The sequence below is a fragment of the Pipra filicauda genome, unplaced genomic scaffold (genome assembly GCF_003945595.2).
Source record: "Pipra filicauda isolate LSUMZ 115617 unplaced genomic scaffold, ASM394559v2 scaffold47_size6085603_pilon, whole genome shotgun sequence".
NCBI lineage: Eukaryota > Metazoa > Chordata > Aves > Passeriformes > Pipridae > Pipra > Pipra filicauda.
In genome coordinates, this window is record NW_024104620.1 from 4125567 (window position 1) to 4144531 (window position 18965).

Here is an 18965-nt window from a genome sequence, read left to right on the forward strand (position 1 = left end):
ACTTGATCATGATGAGGAGGATATTAAAAAGTGACAAGCCTCCTGAAGAAAAACATTTTCCAATTATTCTGTCATTCTATCCCTACAAAAGGTGACTACCCTTGGCAAACTCCCTAAAAATATAAAACCCTTGGTCAAAAATCTTAAATGTTCAAACTTTATTAGTAGTGAAAGGCTACATAAACCTACTGTTTGATGATTAAGATATCAAAATATCCCACATGTACAAACAACTAAAATGCAGCACACTGAGCTGGAATCACAAAAGAGAAGAATATTTAAGAGAAATATATTCCTATTGCTTGTATATTTTAAAGGCTATTTTAACAGAAATCAGACATGAACTGGAAATGAAAACCAACTTTATTGTCTTCAGTGTGAAGAGAGCTCAAATGAGGGACTTTCCTCCTCCACAAACCCCAGCCTTAAATGTATAATGTTTACTAAAAATATTCTCTTTTATAGATCCCTGGGAGCTTTACAGTCTTCCATTATCTTTGACATTGACAATATTCTCTATCACTCAAAATATATTAAATTTTCAAGAATTCAGACAGAAGAGACTCTCCCTATCTTCTCATAAAAATTAACCCCCCCTTTTTTTTAAACAGAGCCTTTTCAGGAGGCAACACACACATTTCCTATTGCCAAAATGCATCTCAGAACTTGATAGAGAAACCTTATTTTTGCTATAAAGCAAAAAGGAAGAGTTTGTCTTCTTGTTTAGTCTCCCCAAGTTTGCTTAAAAAGATGCTCCATGTGACAGACTTTATCAACCTAAGTCAAGCTTGTTTTCCTTTCTGAAGAAGTGCTGGAGCTGCTTCTGGGAGTGGAGGTGGAAGGCACTGCTGCTTTGTGGAGGCTTGGGGGAACAGATAATCCTCTGGCAAAAGGAATTGGCTTTGCTGGCCAGTTTCCCCAGTTCTACAGTTTATTTGTGCTCAGGCATCCCTGGGTCCTTGATTCAGCAAACCTCAGAAAACAACCCCAAAACAGCTCGAAAAACCAACACGTGTCCATTGTGCCACTAAAAACTATCCCCAGGCTGGGAACAAATACATTTGAGAAACCAACACCAGGAAAGAGCTGTTTTCCATACAGGGTTGTGATGATTGAGGGCTTCCAGGCCAGAGCAGCCCTTCAGCTTCCAGCAAGGACACACCACATTGCTAAGAGGCTTTAAAACCTGCCAGACTCCCTATCTTGATATAAATGTTTGCAAATCAAATAAAAGCATTCATCAGCTTTGAAAGAAAAAGCAGTGAAAACCATGACAGTAAAATTCCTAGCCAGTCCTGCTGCTCAGGCTGCAGAAGGTTTTGTACCACCTATTTTTTATTAATAAGGAAAAATAAAATTGCCAAGGAAGATACTTAGCAGAAAAAGGTGAAACACAGAGTCAGTCTTTGTGTATTGACCATGCAAATAGTGGATGTGTTAAATAAAAAAGAAATCACAGGTGACTGCAGGAAGTATGAGGGGTTTGTTTCTCATCAGACCCTCTCCCTTGTTCCATCTGTTCCCCTGGAACTTCAGAGGTTTCCAGTGCAGTCCTGACTGTAAAGCTGTAAATGCTGGAGCATTTATGAGCATCTCCAAAGCCAGGGGTGAACAGTTTCCCACTTCCTGGGAGGGAAAAGTGGTATTTCAGAGCTCTGACCAAGTGTGGACTCCAGTGACCTGCCAGCAGAGAGCTGATGGGAGCCTTTGCCATCTCAGCAAGCACCAGGAATTCCAGATTCGAAGCATTTGCCGGATGCATATTAAGGGTTTTGCAATGACTGGCTACCAAATAAATAGCCACAGGGCACTGAGCTTTTCTTCTTGTCTCAGCTTTGCATGCACCTGCCAGAACAGCTTCCCAGAGCAGGCAGTCATTCAAACCCACCTCTGACTTAATCTGCCCCTCCAGGGACAGGAGATAACTGCTTCTGATCAAGTAATACTCATATACTTGAATTCAGTAACATCAACCAACGTTATAAACACATGGCACATACAAACTGAAACCATGTTTAGCCTCAATTCTTCCCAACCACTTCAAACCCACGTCATAAACAGAGTCAAAAAGGGGTTGCATCGTTTTCTTGACTTTAGGATCTCATCTTTTTAGCTTCCATGTAGCAGAAAATTCCCACATACAAAATATAACGGGGCAAAACCGGGGTGTTGAGATTTCAGACCAAATGATACTTGATTTCTCCATCACCACTGGGGGGAAAGGAAAAAGCAGGACTAGGACCCATTCAGTAATTATGGAACTAGTTTCTCCCTAGCTATGCTCCAAACTACACCTCTGTCCAAAATATGACAGGATCCTGAATTCAAGTTGAAAGACAACCAGTACAGAACAGTGGAACAGCTTTTGTCAGCTTCTACAGCTGATCTAACCTGGCAGTGACCACCATCAGGAGCTATTGCTGCCTAAGTGACCAGGGAACTGGGAGAGACTCATCTTTCAAACACTTATAAAGAAGTCAAATTCCACTAAGGCTGAGGTTTCTGCCAAGAGATGTCTCTGCCCAAATCTCTCTTAATGCTTCCTCAAAAGCAAGGACAGATGGGAAGAGTTGTGCTCTTTTCCATTCCTGCATAATGTGTCTGTTGTCACACCCTTACACAGAACAAAGTATTATCTCTTTTTAAACAGGTAAATCAAAGTACCCAGAAGAGAGATGGCTTACATTGGGATATATAAATTAGAGGCTGGATCTCAAATAAAACCCCATCTGTCTCATTTCCAATTAAATACTTCCATTTAGAGAAGGGATTTGAAGGCCCTTCTGCACTGTTTTGTAACATTTGTGTGTAACTGAGAGTTTGGCTGAATCTTAGATCCTTCCAAAATTTGTATAAAGAGGGAATGCACGGACCTACAAGTGGCTCCTCTCTTCCACATCTGCCCAAGACAGAGGAGTTATGCTGAGTGGGAGCAGCAGCAGAATGGGCTGGAGTCCTGTGTAACACAATGGGGGTGTTAGCAGGGTGGCTTTTTGGGGCAGGGAAGCCAGAGTCTGGCCTGTCCTATTCTTTGTTCCAACCTTGACAAAAACACATTTCTCATCACAGGAAGCCGGAGAAGAATTTGCCCCTGGGAATGACAGAAGCTCCAGCTGGAAGAGGGCTCAGACAGGATTAGAGGCAGAACAAAAAGGTCAGGCTTTCATCCATGTGCAGTGGCACTTTCTGGTCTGATGTATAAAAAGCAATTTTGCTATGGAAGGTTTCTGGAATGTCCACGGCAAAACTCGACTGAAGCCTGTGCTCTGCTGTGGAGGTGCCCTCGGTGCTTTAACCACATTGTACCTGCACACCTCTGGCAATATCTCAGGTCCCCAGTCCCACCCAGCAGCCTCAGCAGCTGACAGGACAGATGCAGTGGTTCTGCCTGGAGCACAGCACACAGGAGTCACCCACCACACAGCTCAAGACACCCACGCTGCCTGTGTGGAGATCACTGACCTCCTCCGAAAGATCCCCTCTCCCTTCTCTGTGAAAATTCAGGTTTAGGAAACATCTGTATTCACATTCCACCCCTGCAGTGCTTTGATGCCTTCATGCCCCTAAATCCTTGCACCCTTGTGGGTCTGTTCTGCAGAACAACTATTACCAGCTGTGGTGCAAATCAGAGGCAGCAAGAAAGCATCAAGCAACAACTGTATCAAAGCTGAGGAGGAGAGAAACTGCATCAACAAGAAACTGTGCTTTCTATTTCTCTAAAAGCAGATGTCAGATCAGTAAGGCTTTTCCAATGGTTCCTAATCAAGCAGAAATCCTGCAGCCACTTTGGATCAGCAAAAAACACCCAGATGGGACAGTATGTGTCAGTTGGGTTTGTCCTGATGCCCTTTGTAAAAGGAGCAAGATTAGCTTTCTTTTGTTTTCTTGGACACCAAGAAGCTTTCACAGCATTTACCCCAGGAGCAGATACATGAGCCATTTCCACCTTCATTTCATCTTATTTCTGCCAGTTCTAATCAGAAACTTTGCAGGGAGATGCAAGAACCCACATGTTGGGCAATGACAGAGCAGTGGCCAGGGGTGAAACACCTTCACCCTCAGGATCTAAGAACAAAGCCTGCAGACCTTTTGCAGAAGGTTGTCCCACTGCTGAAAAGGTTCTGCTTGGGGATCAGACTGCTATAATTAACTTTTGAACTGTTAAAAGATATAAAAGAGGAGAGGAAGTGGCTATCTCAGCCAGCTGATACTCGATCAATTCTCAATGTCTAAAGATTTACTCTTAAATCTACTCTTTTTGTAACTGTGGACATTTTAACTACCCATAGATTTTACTCTCAAAATCCTGTTAATAAACTGCCCTCCACAATACTGGAGTTAGATCACATTGGCTGTAAAAAACTCACCTCTTGTCAAGTTTTAGTAGACTTCCACTATTACTTAATGCCCTTTCACTTGCCCACTATGAATAAACAGTTTTAACTTATATATTTTGCAGATTTCTTTCCACCCTACCCTCAGATATCCCATCTCTAAAAAGAACAGCACTGAATTCTACAAAGTTAATAATGTAGAGACACCAGTGTACAGAGAGGGGGATTAGATGCTTAACTGATTAACTTGCTAAAATACTGTCTAAATTAAGAAATACTGCAAGCATAGAATTACCCCCTACAGTTTCTGGGGAATGCATTAGTAGGATTTGCAGCAGCCAGGGCTACCTCCTAGGGAGTTACCTTCCCTGAACTTGTATAAACTCATCCTGTTTGAACAGCCTTTTCACATTCTGGACCTCTACTGTTACTGAAGTGCCAGAACTAGTCACCGAGAGGGCTCCAATCCAATAGGCAATAATTGCTGGAAATTCTCCTCATTTCCTAGCCTTTTCCAACACCCCTTCAAGACACAACTGAGGGAATTCTCTGCTGCTCTCCCCAACTTTTCTTGGCTGAAACCTGTTCCAATTGCACCCTGTAAATACCTGATATGAACAGATGAACTGGGAGGGGCCAGCAAGCCCTTCACAGCTTCAGAGGGGTGGAGGTAAACAGAAAAATAGTATATAAGATGCTTTGAGACAGACTTCCAAAGTGCACATCCGACAGGAGGGGTCTGAAAAAAAGCCACTTCTTCAGGCTCCACCTTCAGAGACTCCCTTCCCTGGAAGCAAGGAAGGTGCCAGGCTGCTGCAGGGGATTTCATACCTACCCCAGCTGCTCTCAGACCGCGCTCAGCTGGAAGGTTTCTGCTGCTGTAAGCAAAAATGCCAGCGAGATCCACGGCTCAGCTGGCGTGGCTCTGCATTGTCACCGTGTCCGTGGCAACCTACCCGGCCCTGCTGCAGAGACCTCCCAAGAGGAGAACCCTCAGCAACAACGGGAACGCTCAGCCCAAGGTGCCGGGCTGCTGCGAGGAGGTCAGGGAGCTCAAGCTGCAGGTGGCCAACCTGAGCAGGATGCTGCAGGAGCTGAGCAAGAAGCAGGAGGGGGACTGGGTGAACGTGGTCATGCAGGTGATGGAGCTGGAAGGCAGCACCAAGCAGATGGAGTCGCGGCTCATCGACGCCGAGAGCAAATACTCCGAAATGAACAACCAGATCGACATCATGCAGCTCCAGGCGGCCCAGACGGTCACACAGACGTCAGCTGGTAAGGAGGGAGCCCCCAGGCTCCCACAAACACCTCCTAACACACAGCTAATGACCAGTGCCCACTGCCACTAACGTGACTAGCACGGGGGCACGCTGAGTATGGCCGCTGGAAGCGCTCCTGGAGGCAGGGGGTCCCGAGAAAACCAGTGTTTTTATTTCTAGATTTGTTATCAGGGAGTTGAGAAACAGCGCATTTGTACGGCACAGAATTCAGTCTGATATTTCTGAGCACCACAGCACCAACAGTAAAAGAATGGGAGCTGGCTCTGCCAGGGAATGGCTCTGGCAGTAATATCCCCCGAGTCCACAGCGCTGACAGGGGACCAGAAGCTGTTAAAACAATTAGAAATGCTTTCCAAGACTTACTAAGGATTTGTAATTTTATCTTTATGACTATCTCTGAATCAGAACAAAAAAGAGTGATCCATTATTTGAATGATAATTCTCAAAAGTTCAAGGCTGTAGATGATGCAAGACACAAACTGTGATATAAGCCTAGCCAGAACACAGTTAAATTCTTCCAAATTCTCTTCCCTGAGGGGAAATTTCACTGCACACAGCAATTGCACAGGCCTGTACTAAATGTGGAATGCAGGTGCACTTTTAGGTCAGCTACCTGTAAAGCCACTTCTGGAAGAAAGAGTCTCCCCCGTTGACTTTTCTTTTAAAATTAAATTAACCACAAAGAGCTTAAAACTTTAAAAAGACACTGTTGTTGTCTGGGATGACTTTTGGGTTTGCCAAAAGACTTCATTCAGACTTTTTTTTCTTTTTTAACTTTAAGGAAAAACTTTGAAATCCATTTACTTAATTCTTCTTACAAAAAAGCTCCGGTTGGTCAGTTTTGACACATTGCTGTTTACAGTAGGTCTTAAAAAGAAAGTTACACCATAACAAGTCTCTTTGGAGCTGTAGAAAAAGTTTAGGAAAAAAAAATACAGGAACACACAGCAGCAACTGGCCCAGCAGGTATTTAAGACAGCTGTGTCTCCCCTCACCAGGTAAGAGACACTTAGTGTGTACTAAAGTGAAAACTGTCAGACAGGATAAAGCTTTGCTTCAGCTCATTTATCCTCAGAATAGCTGTGCATTTTACCACCTTCAAGTCAGCTCCTGCACCAGGAGGAAAGGAACTTTGCACAGATGGACTGACTGCAGCTAAAAGGCACCTTCTCTGTCCCAGGCTCCGGTGCAGAACAAATATCTCTCACCAACAAGCTTGGCCAAGCACACAAAGCAGGCACCTGGCAGCAGGACTGGCCATTATTACATTGGATAAGTCTCCCAGCACAGACATACAATAGCAATGTGAAGAGAAAGCAGAGATGGCTCTTTGCACAGCAGAGGTTATTAAAAAAAAAAAAATCACAAAGTCCCAGTGCTACGTCGTCTTTTTCCAACGCATACACTGCTCCAAACTAGACCATTTCTGAAAACATTACACTTGTGGGAAGTCTTCCTCCTTAATTACTCCTTGCATTGCACACTAAGCTGTACAGAAACCACCCTGACAGGAGAGTTCTTGCTGTTCAGACTCTCACTTTCTGGTTCTGATCCAAGTAGATGCTGTCTATGACTGCTCATCGCTTTACCAGAGGAACTACCGAATTTCTGGAGTTTACAAGCTACCCCCCGATGAATTTTTGGGGATTCCAGATCTGGAGGTAAGGATCATAAGCACACAATGTATATCATGTGTCTTTTCAAATATAACCTAGAAATACTTATCTACAGAGATGAAAAGAGCACACACTGAGTGAGGACACCCTGCACTTGCAATCAGCATCTTCCTGTAGGCAAACCTCAAGGAAGGAAAGAGTGAACACTCAAGAGGGCAAACAGAAATAGGGAAAATTAATTTAATAATTTTTTGCCATGAGTTTTAAACAGAATAGAAATTTCTGCAAGTTGTGAAATCTGGAACAGTGTCTTGTGTTAAGAGAATTGGACCTTCCCTAAGTTTACTGACAAGTAACCACTGCCTTTTTTTCCCTGTTCCAGGTGTTCTGTGACATGGAGACAGATGGAGGTGGCTGGACCATCATCCAAAGGCGCAAAGTTGGTTTGACATCGTTCAACAGGGACTGGAAACAATACAAGGAAGGATTTGGAAATATTCGGGGAGATTTTTGGCTGGGAAATGAAAACATCTACCGGCTCTCCCGACGCCCCACTGTCCTGCGAGTGGAGCTGGAGGTAACTAATGAGCTCTTCATTTCAGCAGCAGCAGGTCTTTGCACAAAGTGAGTCCCCAGCAGCAGATCCCATCTCCCACCTCCGTAGAAGGCTGAAAGAATTTGCATGCTTTAATTACAGGAGGAGGAGGTAGGATCGACCCAGGGGTACACTCAAGGACAAGGCAGATGTTCTCCACTGTGCAAAGTCAGTGGGACAACCTTCTGCCAGCATATGGATTGTGTCTCCAGGAACACGTGGGGACCTAGGAAATCCTGCAGACAGAGATCAAACTGCTGACCACCTCAGATTTAAAAATCCAAAAAGTGATGCCCCACCAAGTTTTCAAGCCTTTGAGTCTTTTCCTTTTGCAGCACTTCCTTCTAGCCTGGGTGCAAAAGAGTTTGCCTTTTATTACCCTCAAACAATTTCTTCAGTCTGCTAAAGGCTTGGGTCTGGCTTAGACCAGTTTACAGATGGTACAACAGCTTAGAGGGATGGGATGTGCATAAGCTGAAAGGCTTTTAGATACAAAGTCCCTGTTTCAGAGAGGAAAAAATATTACTTGAGGCAGCACTGAGACAAGGATGTTCAATGCAAGAGCTACACATCAGGTTTCCTGGACACTGTTTAATACCAGGTGCAGATAAGACTTGGAAGGATCGTGCTTTGCTCTGGCAAGTTCCTTTGCTCTGGCAAGTTCCTTTGCCTTAACAGAGCAGTTCCTGCAGCCTGAGGCAGAAAAAGTGTATGTACATAACCATGGATGGTGGAGTCTTCTCATAACTGTTCTAACAGCACCACTTCCTTCTCCCCTGTTCTGTGGCAGGACTGGGAAGGCAACACACGTTATGCCCAGTACCAGCAGTTCACCCTGAGCAATGAGATCAACAGCTACCGGCTGTTTGTGGGGAACTACAGCGGGAACACCGGGAGAGACTCCCTGCGGTACCACAACAACACGGCCTTCAGCACGAAGGACAAGGACAACGACAAGTGTGTGGATGACTGTGCCCAGTTCCGCAAAGGTACAGCACACAAACACCTGCCTGTCCCCAGAGAACAGCCTGGGGCAGGTGTAGAGAGCCCAAAACACCCTCTTTCCATGGTAACATGTGGGTGGCAAATCGAGGGAGAGGTGGTGAACTCTGGGATACACTCTGATGTAGGATATCTGGCAGCTCAGGCTGAGCCAGACTGTGTGTTACAGACATCAGTACCTTCAAATGACCTGGTGTGTGCTCTCACCTGCACACACTGTTACCCAGCCACACTGTCTCAGATGCTGATGCAATTCAGTGAGGCAGGAAGTTATTCCTGAAGATTTATCAGGTTCTTATTTTCTCTTACATTTTTTTGAGTTTTCAAGTTCTAGTATTAGGGACCTGTAATTATTCTTTTATATTACTATCCTACACCCATCTCCAGGTTCAACCTGACTTGTGATCTTTATTCCTACCCTATTACAAGCCTCTAATGAGGTTATTCTCTTCATTCAATTTACTATCTTCATTTGAGTTGTGTCAAAGATAATTATCTTCACTGCATCTTGCCCTTTAATTTCCCCATTGTCTCTCACACAATATGCAGATAAAACTGTTGATATCAGTCTCAACGAATACTTGCAGAGTCCAGGAACTTTTGATACATCTTAAGATGCCCAAGCTAAGAAACCCAAATTCATTTCCTGTGCTGCCTCACTGAGTCAGAGATAGAAACACGTCAAGGAAATATCCCAAGAGGAAGAAGCAACTAAATGAAAAGCTGGTGGACTAATTTGGCTATAGAACTGTAAAGCCTTTATGTGTTTAGAACCTATGTTAAATTTTGAATTTGCCTGCAACCTCAGCTACTACAAGCCTCTAATGATGTCACTCTCTTCATTCAATTTACTATCTTCATTTGAGTTCTGTCAAAGATAATTATCTTCACTGCATCTTGCCCTTTAATTTCCCCATTGTGTCCCGCACAACACACAAATAAAACTTTTAAAAGCATTTAACCACTGGCCATAGGCTGCAGGGATTAAACGCTGCATTCTGCTCTCTCTCCTCCGGAAAGAGCAATAATTCTTATTATTAATACAGTTTTAAGTAAATGGCTCACCAGGAATGTATTCCTCTGTTTCCAAGGTGGCTATTGGTACAACTGCTGCACAGATTCCAACCTGAATGGGGTTTACTACCGAAAGGGAGAGCACACCAAGAACATGGATGGCATCACCTGGTACGGGTGGCACGGATCCACCTACTCCCTGAAGAGAGTCGAGATGAAGATCCGGCCGGAGGATTTCAAACCATAGAGGGAACCAGAGCTGGATTATTCAGCTCCACGGTGCCACTGCACAGAAGGTGGGCAATGGACAGCCAAGTAATTGTTCCTTTCATCTAATCCGTGTGACAGCCACGCCCTGGCCATGCACACACCCCAACACCGCGGCGCGGCAAGCACCAGCCACAGCACCAGCGTCAGCAGGGCTCACACCTACTTCCTCCTCTTCAGGCTCTTTCCAAAGGGAAAAAATATTGTGTTAGAATAGGTTAGAACTGAATGCACTCATAGCACCTTCAGAAAACCTCTGGGTGTGTTTTCTCTAGCAGTGGGTTGCTTTAGTGTTATTAACTAGATGGGCAGGGACTGAAAAGCAAAAGCCTCCTTTGCTGCCTTTCCTTCAGTGTCCCGAGCCAGCACTGCTGAGTAACCCCTTCCAGGAGGGACCCAAACCACAAAATTACACACTCATTTCAAGCCAGAGGAATCAATCAGAGGTGTCCCTGATGCACCTTTCTTTAGTGTACAGTAAGTGGCTTGCTTTCCCACAGAGGAAAACCACAACGCTCCAAAATGTTGGATTGATTAGCATTGTCCAGGTTCTCTCCTGAAGTTTTACTGCCACCTCCTGCTGCTGCCTCAAATAATCCCCACAGAGGCCACGCCCAGCAGACAGTAACCCTGGAGAAGGATTTGTCCCTGGTGCTCTCTGATGTTTATTCCTATCCACACAGACCACCCGAAATGCTGATAAAGCAGAAAGCAACTTTCTGGGCTGCCACCAAATTACATTCAGGTTAGAACACAAACGTGCTGTGTGTCAGTAAGGCTAAGAGTGAACAGCAGGTGAGCCAAAAATGTCCAGACCCAGCCAAAAAAAATTCAACTCCAACACTTAAAATCACTGTATCCACGAGCAAAACATGAGTACACCACCAGAGAATCCCTAAGTGCCAAAGGTTACTCAGACATAAGGGAATGTTTGCTAGCACACCACACTAAGGAATAGCAAAATCTATTCTGAAAACTACCCCCACAGCAAGTTACCTAGAGATGCTATGTCAAAACTCAGCATGTTTCTCCCTTACATAACACAGTGTTAAAAATAAAAGTTGAAAAAGAATGAGACTCCTCCTGTAGCCCTACCATTGTTTGAATATGTTGGAAAAGATAGTTATCATTAATATATCTATTTTTATTCACCTTAAAGAGAGTTTGAATCTAATTTAAATTGTTCAGTCTTGTGTGAAATGGGAGCTCAAGGTGTCTTGGGAATTGCCTTACACATGTTCAGCTATTCATACTGCAAATTTCAACTGTGTGGAACTATAGTTGGAACTATTTTAACTGTGGTCTTTAAAATGGATTTTTAAAGGTTTCTAAAAGTTTTTCATTTCCAATAAATTGTCTTTCATTTTTAATCCTGCTTTACGTCAACTCTTTGCTCCTTAACCCACTTTTTGGTACACAAAGAAACAGCTGCACGAGCAACTGAGACCAAGAAAGGAAATACACTGAATTCTGTATTTTCCTCAACAAAACGAGACAGGACAAAGGATGAGAGAATAAAAGAGGAGAAAAAAAGGGGAAATACAATTCCAGTGAAACAGGAGGGCTGAAAAATTCACTGCATAAAGACAAAGCTAAGTTTTTGCTCAACCCAAATAAGTTTGTCTCAAATAGCAGAGTTAACATCTCTGTGATATGGAACAGTTTCACATTTTAAAACCTCTAGTTTAGTACCAAATCCTCTGCAGGTATGTTAGGCCAACATCTTTGTTGTTGACAAAGCTCAGGAAACAATACACTCTTGTTACAATATCTTCTATTTGACATATGAACAATGAGACCTATCTAAGCTAAATCAGCAGAATTTGATGAGAAATTTTAAGTAAGAATTTCAACTTTTCTGACTTATTTACATGTAGGTGTAAATAAAAATCTGTCTCATTTGACTTGCAGTCACTTCATTCCATTCCATATTGAGTTTGAAGGGTGAAGGGGGGGAGTCAGAACCTTTTTCCTGCAAAACTTCCCAGGGCTTCTATCATAATTTTAACCACACTGTAGAAGAGCAGAACTCAGCAGTTACAAGTGCACATCTGCAAGCTAGTCAGTAAGCCCACAAAAAAGTCTTGTGACAGTGAAATCCTAGGAATTGCCTAGATTAATCCTCATGGTGTCCTAAATTGTGGGCTACTGCAAGAGCAGAAGTCTCATGAGTTGTGGTCCTACCTGATGAGAGACTCCAGAATGGCTGGGGTGGGACCCTTCTGAAATTCCAGCTCCTTGTAGTGAAGGGCCTTGGCATATGCTCTGCATTTGGCAGCTCTCTCCCCCAGGAGGACAATGCCATTGTCATCTCTCAAAGGCAGCGGGCCCTGGAAAGGAGCACAGGCATCAAAACCAGGATGAGTGTTACAAAGGACTCATGAACTCTTCACACCCTTTCTACAGGCCAGCTACCAGGAGAAAAGAGCTGCCCAACAGCATCTCTACCTTGTCACTGTGCTCCATGAACTCTGCCAGGTTCAGCAGTGTCTGAGTGACTTCTGCAATGTCCTGAGAAGTCAGGGCCAGCTCAATGCTTCGGATCAGCTCATCCTGCTGGTCTTCGTTCAGTTCAGACCAGCATGAAACAAAAGCAGCATTGAAGAGGTCTCTGTGGAGGGACACAAAGAGAGTGAGAGGTGGGGATTCACTATTCATGAGAAGTCTGTTTGACAGTGGACTTGCCTTCTTATTCAGAGAAAGAGCTACAAAATGCACTTAGATGTCTACCTGCAATAAACAGTGATTAGTTTTTATAAAGCTAATTTCTGTGAAACCTTCATTTAAAAAGCAGAGTAGGCTAGTATACTACAATAATAGAAATACTGTACTCTCGTGCCATTGGACTCGAAGTTTCTCCAGACATACAGGTAGCAAAAAAGCACTGCAGCTCATTCCACTCAGAGGCATTTTTATTCCCCCACAGTAGATCCTCAAAACTATTTCATACTCTGCTGTTTTTCCAGCTACACTTTTGTGCCTTATGCTATTTCTAGACTAATATGCAGAATTCCAGTGAAAGATTCTGTGCACACCGTGGAGCAGCCAACTGTGGAAATGAAATCAAGTTGCCAGCTCTTTGATTTGTCCCAAAGCAGGAACTATCTCTTATTTATGAAACCTAAGAGCTTCTAAATAACTTTTTCCTTACAATTTCTGGCTTGCATTTGCCATCTCAAGTGAAATGGAAAAGGCAGAAATACTGTACCGAGCCATGGGATTATAGGCCTGAGCCAGGGCCCAACACGAGCGCAGGGACGGTGAGGAGGAATCTTTCAGCAGCTCCAAACTCAATCTCCTCAGCCATTCCAACCAGTCATCTTTGGAAACTCTTCTTGCTGCTCCCCAGGCCTGCAGGACAAAGGAGGACAATTCATCTATCAAACAAAGCACTCTCCAGGAGCAGAAGAAATCCACCAGCAGGCAGCATTTCTGCTTTACAGCTCCAAACCACACGCTGAGAATCCCTTTTCAGTTCCCTGAAATCCATTACCTTTACACCAGATAATCCACAGTACTTCAGTCTCATTTCTAAGAAATCTTCCCTAAATGTATTCCTGCCATGACATGGCAAGTATTTAACATGAATAATCTTTTCTCTACAAAAATACATGAAGAGCTGAAGCCACTGTTGAAGCATCAGCTTAAAAATACTTAATGCGTTTAGAATTACGTTTTTAAGTCCAGCATTTCCAAGCCAATCCATCCCACTACTGAACTGAGTGCTGCATGTATTTACTGTTCAGACTAGCCAGTGCTTAGCTATTAAGCTCTGGCTTCAAGATAATATAGGACTAAGACACAAAAGAAGCAAAACAAAGAATAAAAGAAAGGCAGAGGTTCCAAAATAGATGTCTCCAGTAATTTGAGATTATTCACTGTGATCTAGAAAGTCTTGTTCATACTTCACATAACAAGCATCAAGATTACTTCACAGCCATTAATAGACTTAGTTCAGGTGCTCCTGTCCTTAAAGTTGCTCAGCACCTTCTAATTCTAAAAAAGCCTCAGGCACTACTTGGACCTCAGTTTTGTACAGAACTGGCAATTGAAAAGTAATGTAAATAAAGGTAGATCAGATGCACTGAACAAAACCCTTCATTGTGACCCTTCAGCTCCTCCCTTCAGTAGCAAACTCACGCTGTGAGGGCTCCAGTCTTACCTTCTGCAGGTTGATGGTGCTCACATGTAATTTCTTCATGGGACCTGTTTCCACAGGACCACTGGCCAAAGTTTCTCCCTGGTTGCTTCTCAACATCCGATGCTGATAAATCAGGGGATCCTCCTCTTCATCTGCCAGAGTGTAGCCCTGCAATAAATGGCTTACAGTGAAGATACTCCCACATACAAGAACAGATGATAAAGTCAGAGCATTTACAGCAAAACTTGGGAAGCAAACAACTGTGTTTCGTTATAATGATTACACCTCATAAACCAGAGAACTCCAATGATATCCCTTTGCTATTCAAGGTAACCATTAAGAACTCCTATTGCCAGGATAAAAGGCCAAAATAATACACCTTAAAACAAGCACTCTTGCCTATTTGAGTAAGCAGAGAACAGCAATGTGCTGCTTGCTGCACACTAATTAAATTGCACGCCAGGTACTGAGTTTTTGAAATGTGGGACATCCTGCAGAAAAAACTGTGATAACAAGGTCTCCTTAAGGCCTATAACTGTGAGAAAATAGGTTAAATCCACATGTATGAACTAACAAGAAAAAAAAATACTAATGACATTGGTTACAAGTCTAAGTTTTACCTAGAACTTGCTGTGATTTTTCTACAGGAAATATTTAATACCAATACAATAATTTTCCCAGTGTAATCTCAGTCTCCTTAAAAAGCTGTTCTTAGCACACAATTACAGCAACAACCATTCCCTGTTGCATGAGTAACTCAAAGTGAGGGTTCCAGCTACATCTGTTTCTACATGACAACACCTCCAAAGTGCCCTTAAACAAACAACTATATATACACTTGACAGCTCACCTTTACAATTCTGCAGATGAGAACATCGTAGCGCTGGTGGTTAATTCTGTGTCGCACCAGGACTTTGTTCACCATCGGGATAAAAATCTGGTACTGTACAAGGGAATGTACATCATAAGCTTGTTACTCAGTGGCACCAAGAGCAGCATAATTCCACCTCTGTTTCACTGATAAGAAACCAATTCTGACAGTTTGATTTCAGTAACTCCCCATTCCAGAAACAACTAAGAGGAGAAAAATCAGTTTTCTTTAAAATCCATTACAAAAAATTCAATGTTAAAGCCTTGATCTTCGGGACAGTCCCTCCTTCTGCGAGCTTTCAAGCCAAAGAACAATCTTACCTTCTTTCCCAGCTGGAATACCAGAGAGGAGAGGGTGTCCATGGCAGTTGTTCGTAGCTCAGGGCTCTGGTCCAGTGTTCGTACGATGGGATGAATAATCCGTGAGGCATAATCAGTGAAATCCAGGGACTCTGTCAAGCGATCCACTGTCTCCAGAGCAGCTCTAAAGTCACAGTAAAAAGAGGGAAGAACTTATCTCTCAGGGTGTAAGAAAGAAGAAACAAAAAAAGATGTAAAAATACCCAAGTGCTCAGTCTTCCCAGGACTAACAGCAATAGGAAAAACAGGCCACCAGAAGTCTGCTAATGCAGCTTGTACTTGCAGGACAGCTTGCAAGTTGCAGTGACTAAAATACTGGCAGGTGAGAACCAGAAAATAAAAATAAAGTCATAATAATATAAAAAAAATTTTAAACCCCAAAACTACAAAAAAATACACACAATCCCCCCCCAAAACCAACCAACCAAAACCACCACAAAACCCCACAAAACAGAAAAAACAAACAAAACCCCCCAAAACAAATAAACAAACAAACCCAACAACAAAAAAACTCCACAAGCACACACACACAAAAACATAACAAACAAACAAACAAACCAACCAAAAAGCTACCAACAGTGCTGTGATGTCCAACCAAAAATAACCTTCCATAATGATTTAACACAGAGAAAAAGCTGTGGAAGGAACTAAGTGGTGTTCCATGCTGTGGCAGCCACTGCAGGACTTGGACATCACAGGGGAAACAGAGACTGCAAAGCCACCAGCACTTACTTGCGAGCCACCACGGGCACATCTGGGGCATCAAAGAGCTTTACAATGGGAGGTAGCAGCAAGTGAAGGTAGTCATCCAGGTTGGCTCCAAAGAGCTGGATTGCATTCAATAACTGGAGGGAAAAATCACGGAATGTTAAGGGGCTGGAATGGACCTGAAAGATCATTTACTCCCAGGCTCCACCTGCTATGGGCAGGGACACCTCTCACTAGACCAGGTTGCTCAAGGCCTTATCCAAACTGACTTTGAACACTGCCAGGGCAGGGACATCCACAACCTCCTTTGGCAACCTCTTCCAGTGTCTAACCACCTCCACAGTAAAAAAATGTCTTCCTGAATATCAAACCTAAATTTCCCCTCTTTCAATTTGCACCCATTGCCCCTTGTCCTATCACTACAGCTCCTGATGAAAAGTCTCTCTCTCTGGCTTCCCCGCAGACCCCTTAAGATACTGGGAAGTGCTCTGAGGTCTCCATGCAACCTTCTCTTCTCCAGGCTAAACAGTCCCAAATTCCTCAGCCTGTGTCCAGAGGGGAGGTGCTCCGGTCCCCTTACCAACCTCGTGGCCTCCTCTGGACTTGCTCCAACTATTTCATGTCCTTTTTATGTTGGGGACACCAGGGCTGTGTAACTGGTGGACACAGTACTCCAGGTGGGGTCCCACAAGAGCAGAGTAGAGAATCACCTCCTTTGACCCAAATAACCCAAAGCCAAATGACTCAAAATCACAGACAAGACCCATTTTAAACAAGTCAGTACCCAGTGAGAAGCTGCTTCAACCCTGCACTTTAAAGTGCTGTCTGCATCATTTCACACCAAGCCACTGCTGAGGCCACTGGGTCCCATTTGCTTGCAACACACAAGCAAGGAGCCCTGCTGAGCTGGCATTTTGGGCATGTACCTGCCTGGGTAGTACCCAAATCCAGCAGCTGCTGCAGCCCCCACTGACCTTGACAGAGACAATGCGCCCCTGGCTGTTGTCGTGCATGAAGACCCGTAACATGTGAGGAATGAGCTGGGGCAGGTAGAGCTTGAATTCACCTCCCAGAGCTACCACAATTTGCTCAATAAGTAGGATGATCGTGCTCTGTATGGAGTTGTTCATGACCCAGAAGTCCTACAGAAGGAAGAAAAAAAGGGAAAAAAAAAATATTCAGCAGTTCTTCAACTGATTACAAGAAAAGCAAACTGTAGGAGACAGCCTCTAGAAAAGTTTAATATTGCAGGCAAGGGCTATACTGTCTGTTTTTAAAACACTCTGCACCTTCACTATATTTATAGCTGATAAAAACAACCTCTGGGTAACTGATTTTTTCCTAATCCTTCTAAGCTTTTGCAAACAGCAAGTGAAAATTAAGTGAAATGACACCTATTTATGAACTCCAGGCATCTCTCGTTAAAACTACGTTTCTGAAAGTAGCAAGTGCACAAAATCCAAGCACTGAAAAGAACTCAGTCACCAGCAGAACCTGGAGCTGGCTCTTATTGCAGGTGCTGGTAATAATGTATATTATTGTTCAAATAACATGTTATTTCAAAATACAGTTGTTACTTCAACTACATGCAATTCTGCACTTCCTGTGAAGTAATCGATACATTTGATAATGACAAAAACACTGTCCATTTTTTCTGACAGTAAAATGCTGGCTTGAAGATCGTACTCACTCTCATCAGGGTGACAATTTCATCCATATAGGGCCGAATATGACTTCTCACAAAGGACACCAACATTCCCAGCTGCTGGAACAGGAACTGGAAGGAAGAAACGTGCCATGATCAATGTAGCTTATTCAAATATCAAAGACACACTGGGTAAACGGTGTTTCACAGGCAATTGCAAGCTCATTTACCAAACAAACAGCATGCACAGCTCCTATATGCTCAAAATCTGGGGCTAAATTCTTGGCAGCTTCAGCTCAGCAGTTTGGGTTTGGTGGCGTTTTGTGGTTTGTTTTTTTTTTCCCCCCAAGTGTTTGTTTTTTGTTTGTTTGTTTTTGTTTCAATTTTTCTTTTTTTTTTTTTTTGGAGTGGGGTGGGGAAGAAAAGTGGTTTTGGGTTTAGTGGTTGGGTTCCCCCCCAACTTGCATAAAAGTGAGCTCAAAGCATCAGACAGTCAAGCACACAAGTAATGGTTTATAACATGCCAGCAAATTGACAGTGGCAGAACAGACTTGCAAGCACAAACAACTACAGAGCCTTGTAATTGAGGTTTGGAGGATGCTTTCAAAAATTTAGCCCCCAGTCTTTTCCCCCTGCCTGCAAACCAAACTGGCACACGTTCTTTCTGTACTCTTTCCCATCCCCACCAAGATATATTGGTGAAAAGTTACTGGGGAACACAGTTAGGTCCTTGCCAGAAATACCACTGCTTTTTTTAAAGATGGTTGATTGCACCATCCATTCTTCACCACCAAGAAGAATTTTGACTGAGGCAGTTTTATTCAGATATACTATGGTAGTATTGCAATTTCTTTTGCCACAAACTCTTGATCGTGACAATGAATTTACTCTTTAAACTGGTATGAAATCACGTAGGCTAAATTGCTTTGATGTATATGTAGCCTTTTTTTCCCCTAGGAAAATGTAAGTTATCATATATTAAATTTCATTTCTTCATGCAGCTTTTGAAGACTACGGTGACAAAATACAAAGTGGAGCTCAGAAAAAGAGATAATATTTTGTGAGAACTAAGTAAGAAACCACATCAGCTTCTTTAGTGAGAGCAGTACACCTACATTTACCAAAAATGAACC

At 43.3% G+C, this 18965-nt stretch overlaps 2 protein-coding genes across 4 annotated transcripts in view; one reads left to right on the forward strand and one right to left on the reverse strand.

Annotated features, from left to right (window-relative positions):
• MTOR (mechanistic target of rapamycin kinase) overlaps positions 1 to 18965 on the reverse strand; it is a 61302-nt gene that overhangs the window by 30529 nt on the left and 11808 nt on the right. For both annotated transcript variants that reach the window (XM_027736339.2, XM_027736340.2), the window contains 9 exons: positions 17878 to 17964; positions 17162 to 17329; positions 16212 to 16324; positions 15441 to 15603; positions 15100 to 15192; positions 14271 to 14417; positions 13317 to 13459; positions 12557 to 12719; positions 12293 to 12438 (listed from right to left, as the gene is read on the reverse strand). In XM_027736339.2, the coding sequence (XP_027592140.1) occupies positions 12293 to 12438; positions 12557 to 12719; positions 13317 to 13459; positions 14271 to 14417; positions 15100 to 15192; positions 15441 to 15603; positions 16212 to 16324; positions 17162 to 17329; positions 17878 to 17964 (1223 nt within the window). The remainder of the gene's footprint in view (positions 1 to 12292; positions 12439 to 12556; positions 12720 to 13316; positions 13460 to 14270; positions 14418 to 15099; positions 15193 to 15440; positions 15604 to 16211; positions 16325 to 17161; positions 17330 to 17877; positions 17965 to 18965) is intronic.
• Positions 5128 to 11478, forward strand: ANGPTL7 (angiopoietin like 7). 2 transcript variants are annotated; one of them, XM_027736343.2, is made up of 5 exons: positions 5128 to 5609; positions 7172 to 7275; positions 7613 to 7807; positions 8616 to 8814; positions 9919 to 11478. In XM_027736343.2, exons 1-5 carry the CDS (start codon positions 5225 to 5227, stop codon positions 10086 to 10088), a joined length of 1053 nt encoding a protein of 350 aa, XP_027592144.1. In that variant the 5' UTR covers positions 5128 to 5224; the 3' UTR covers positions 10089 to 11478. The 2 variants fall into 2 exon arrangements, with proteins under 2 accessions (XP_027592144.1, XP_027592145.1); XM_027736344.2 differs by having other exon boundaries at positions 7175 to 7275.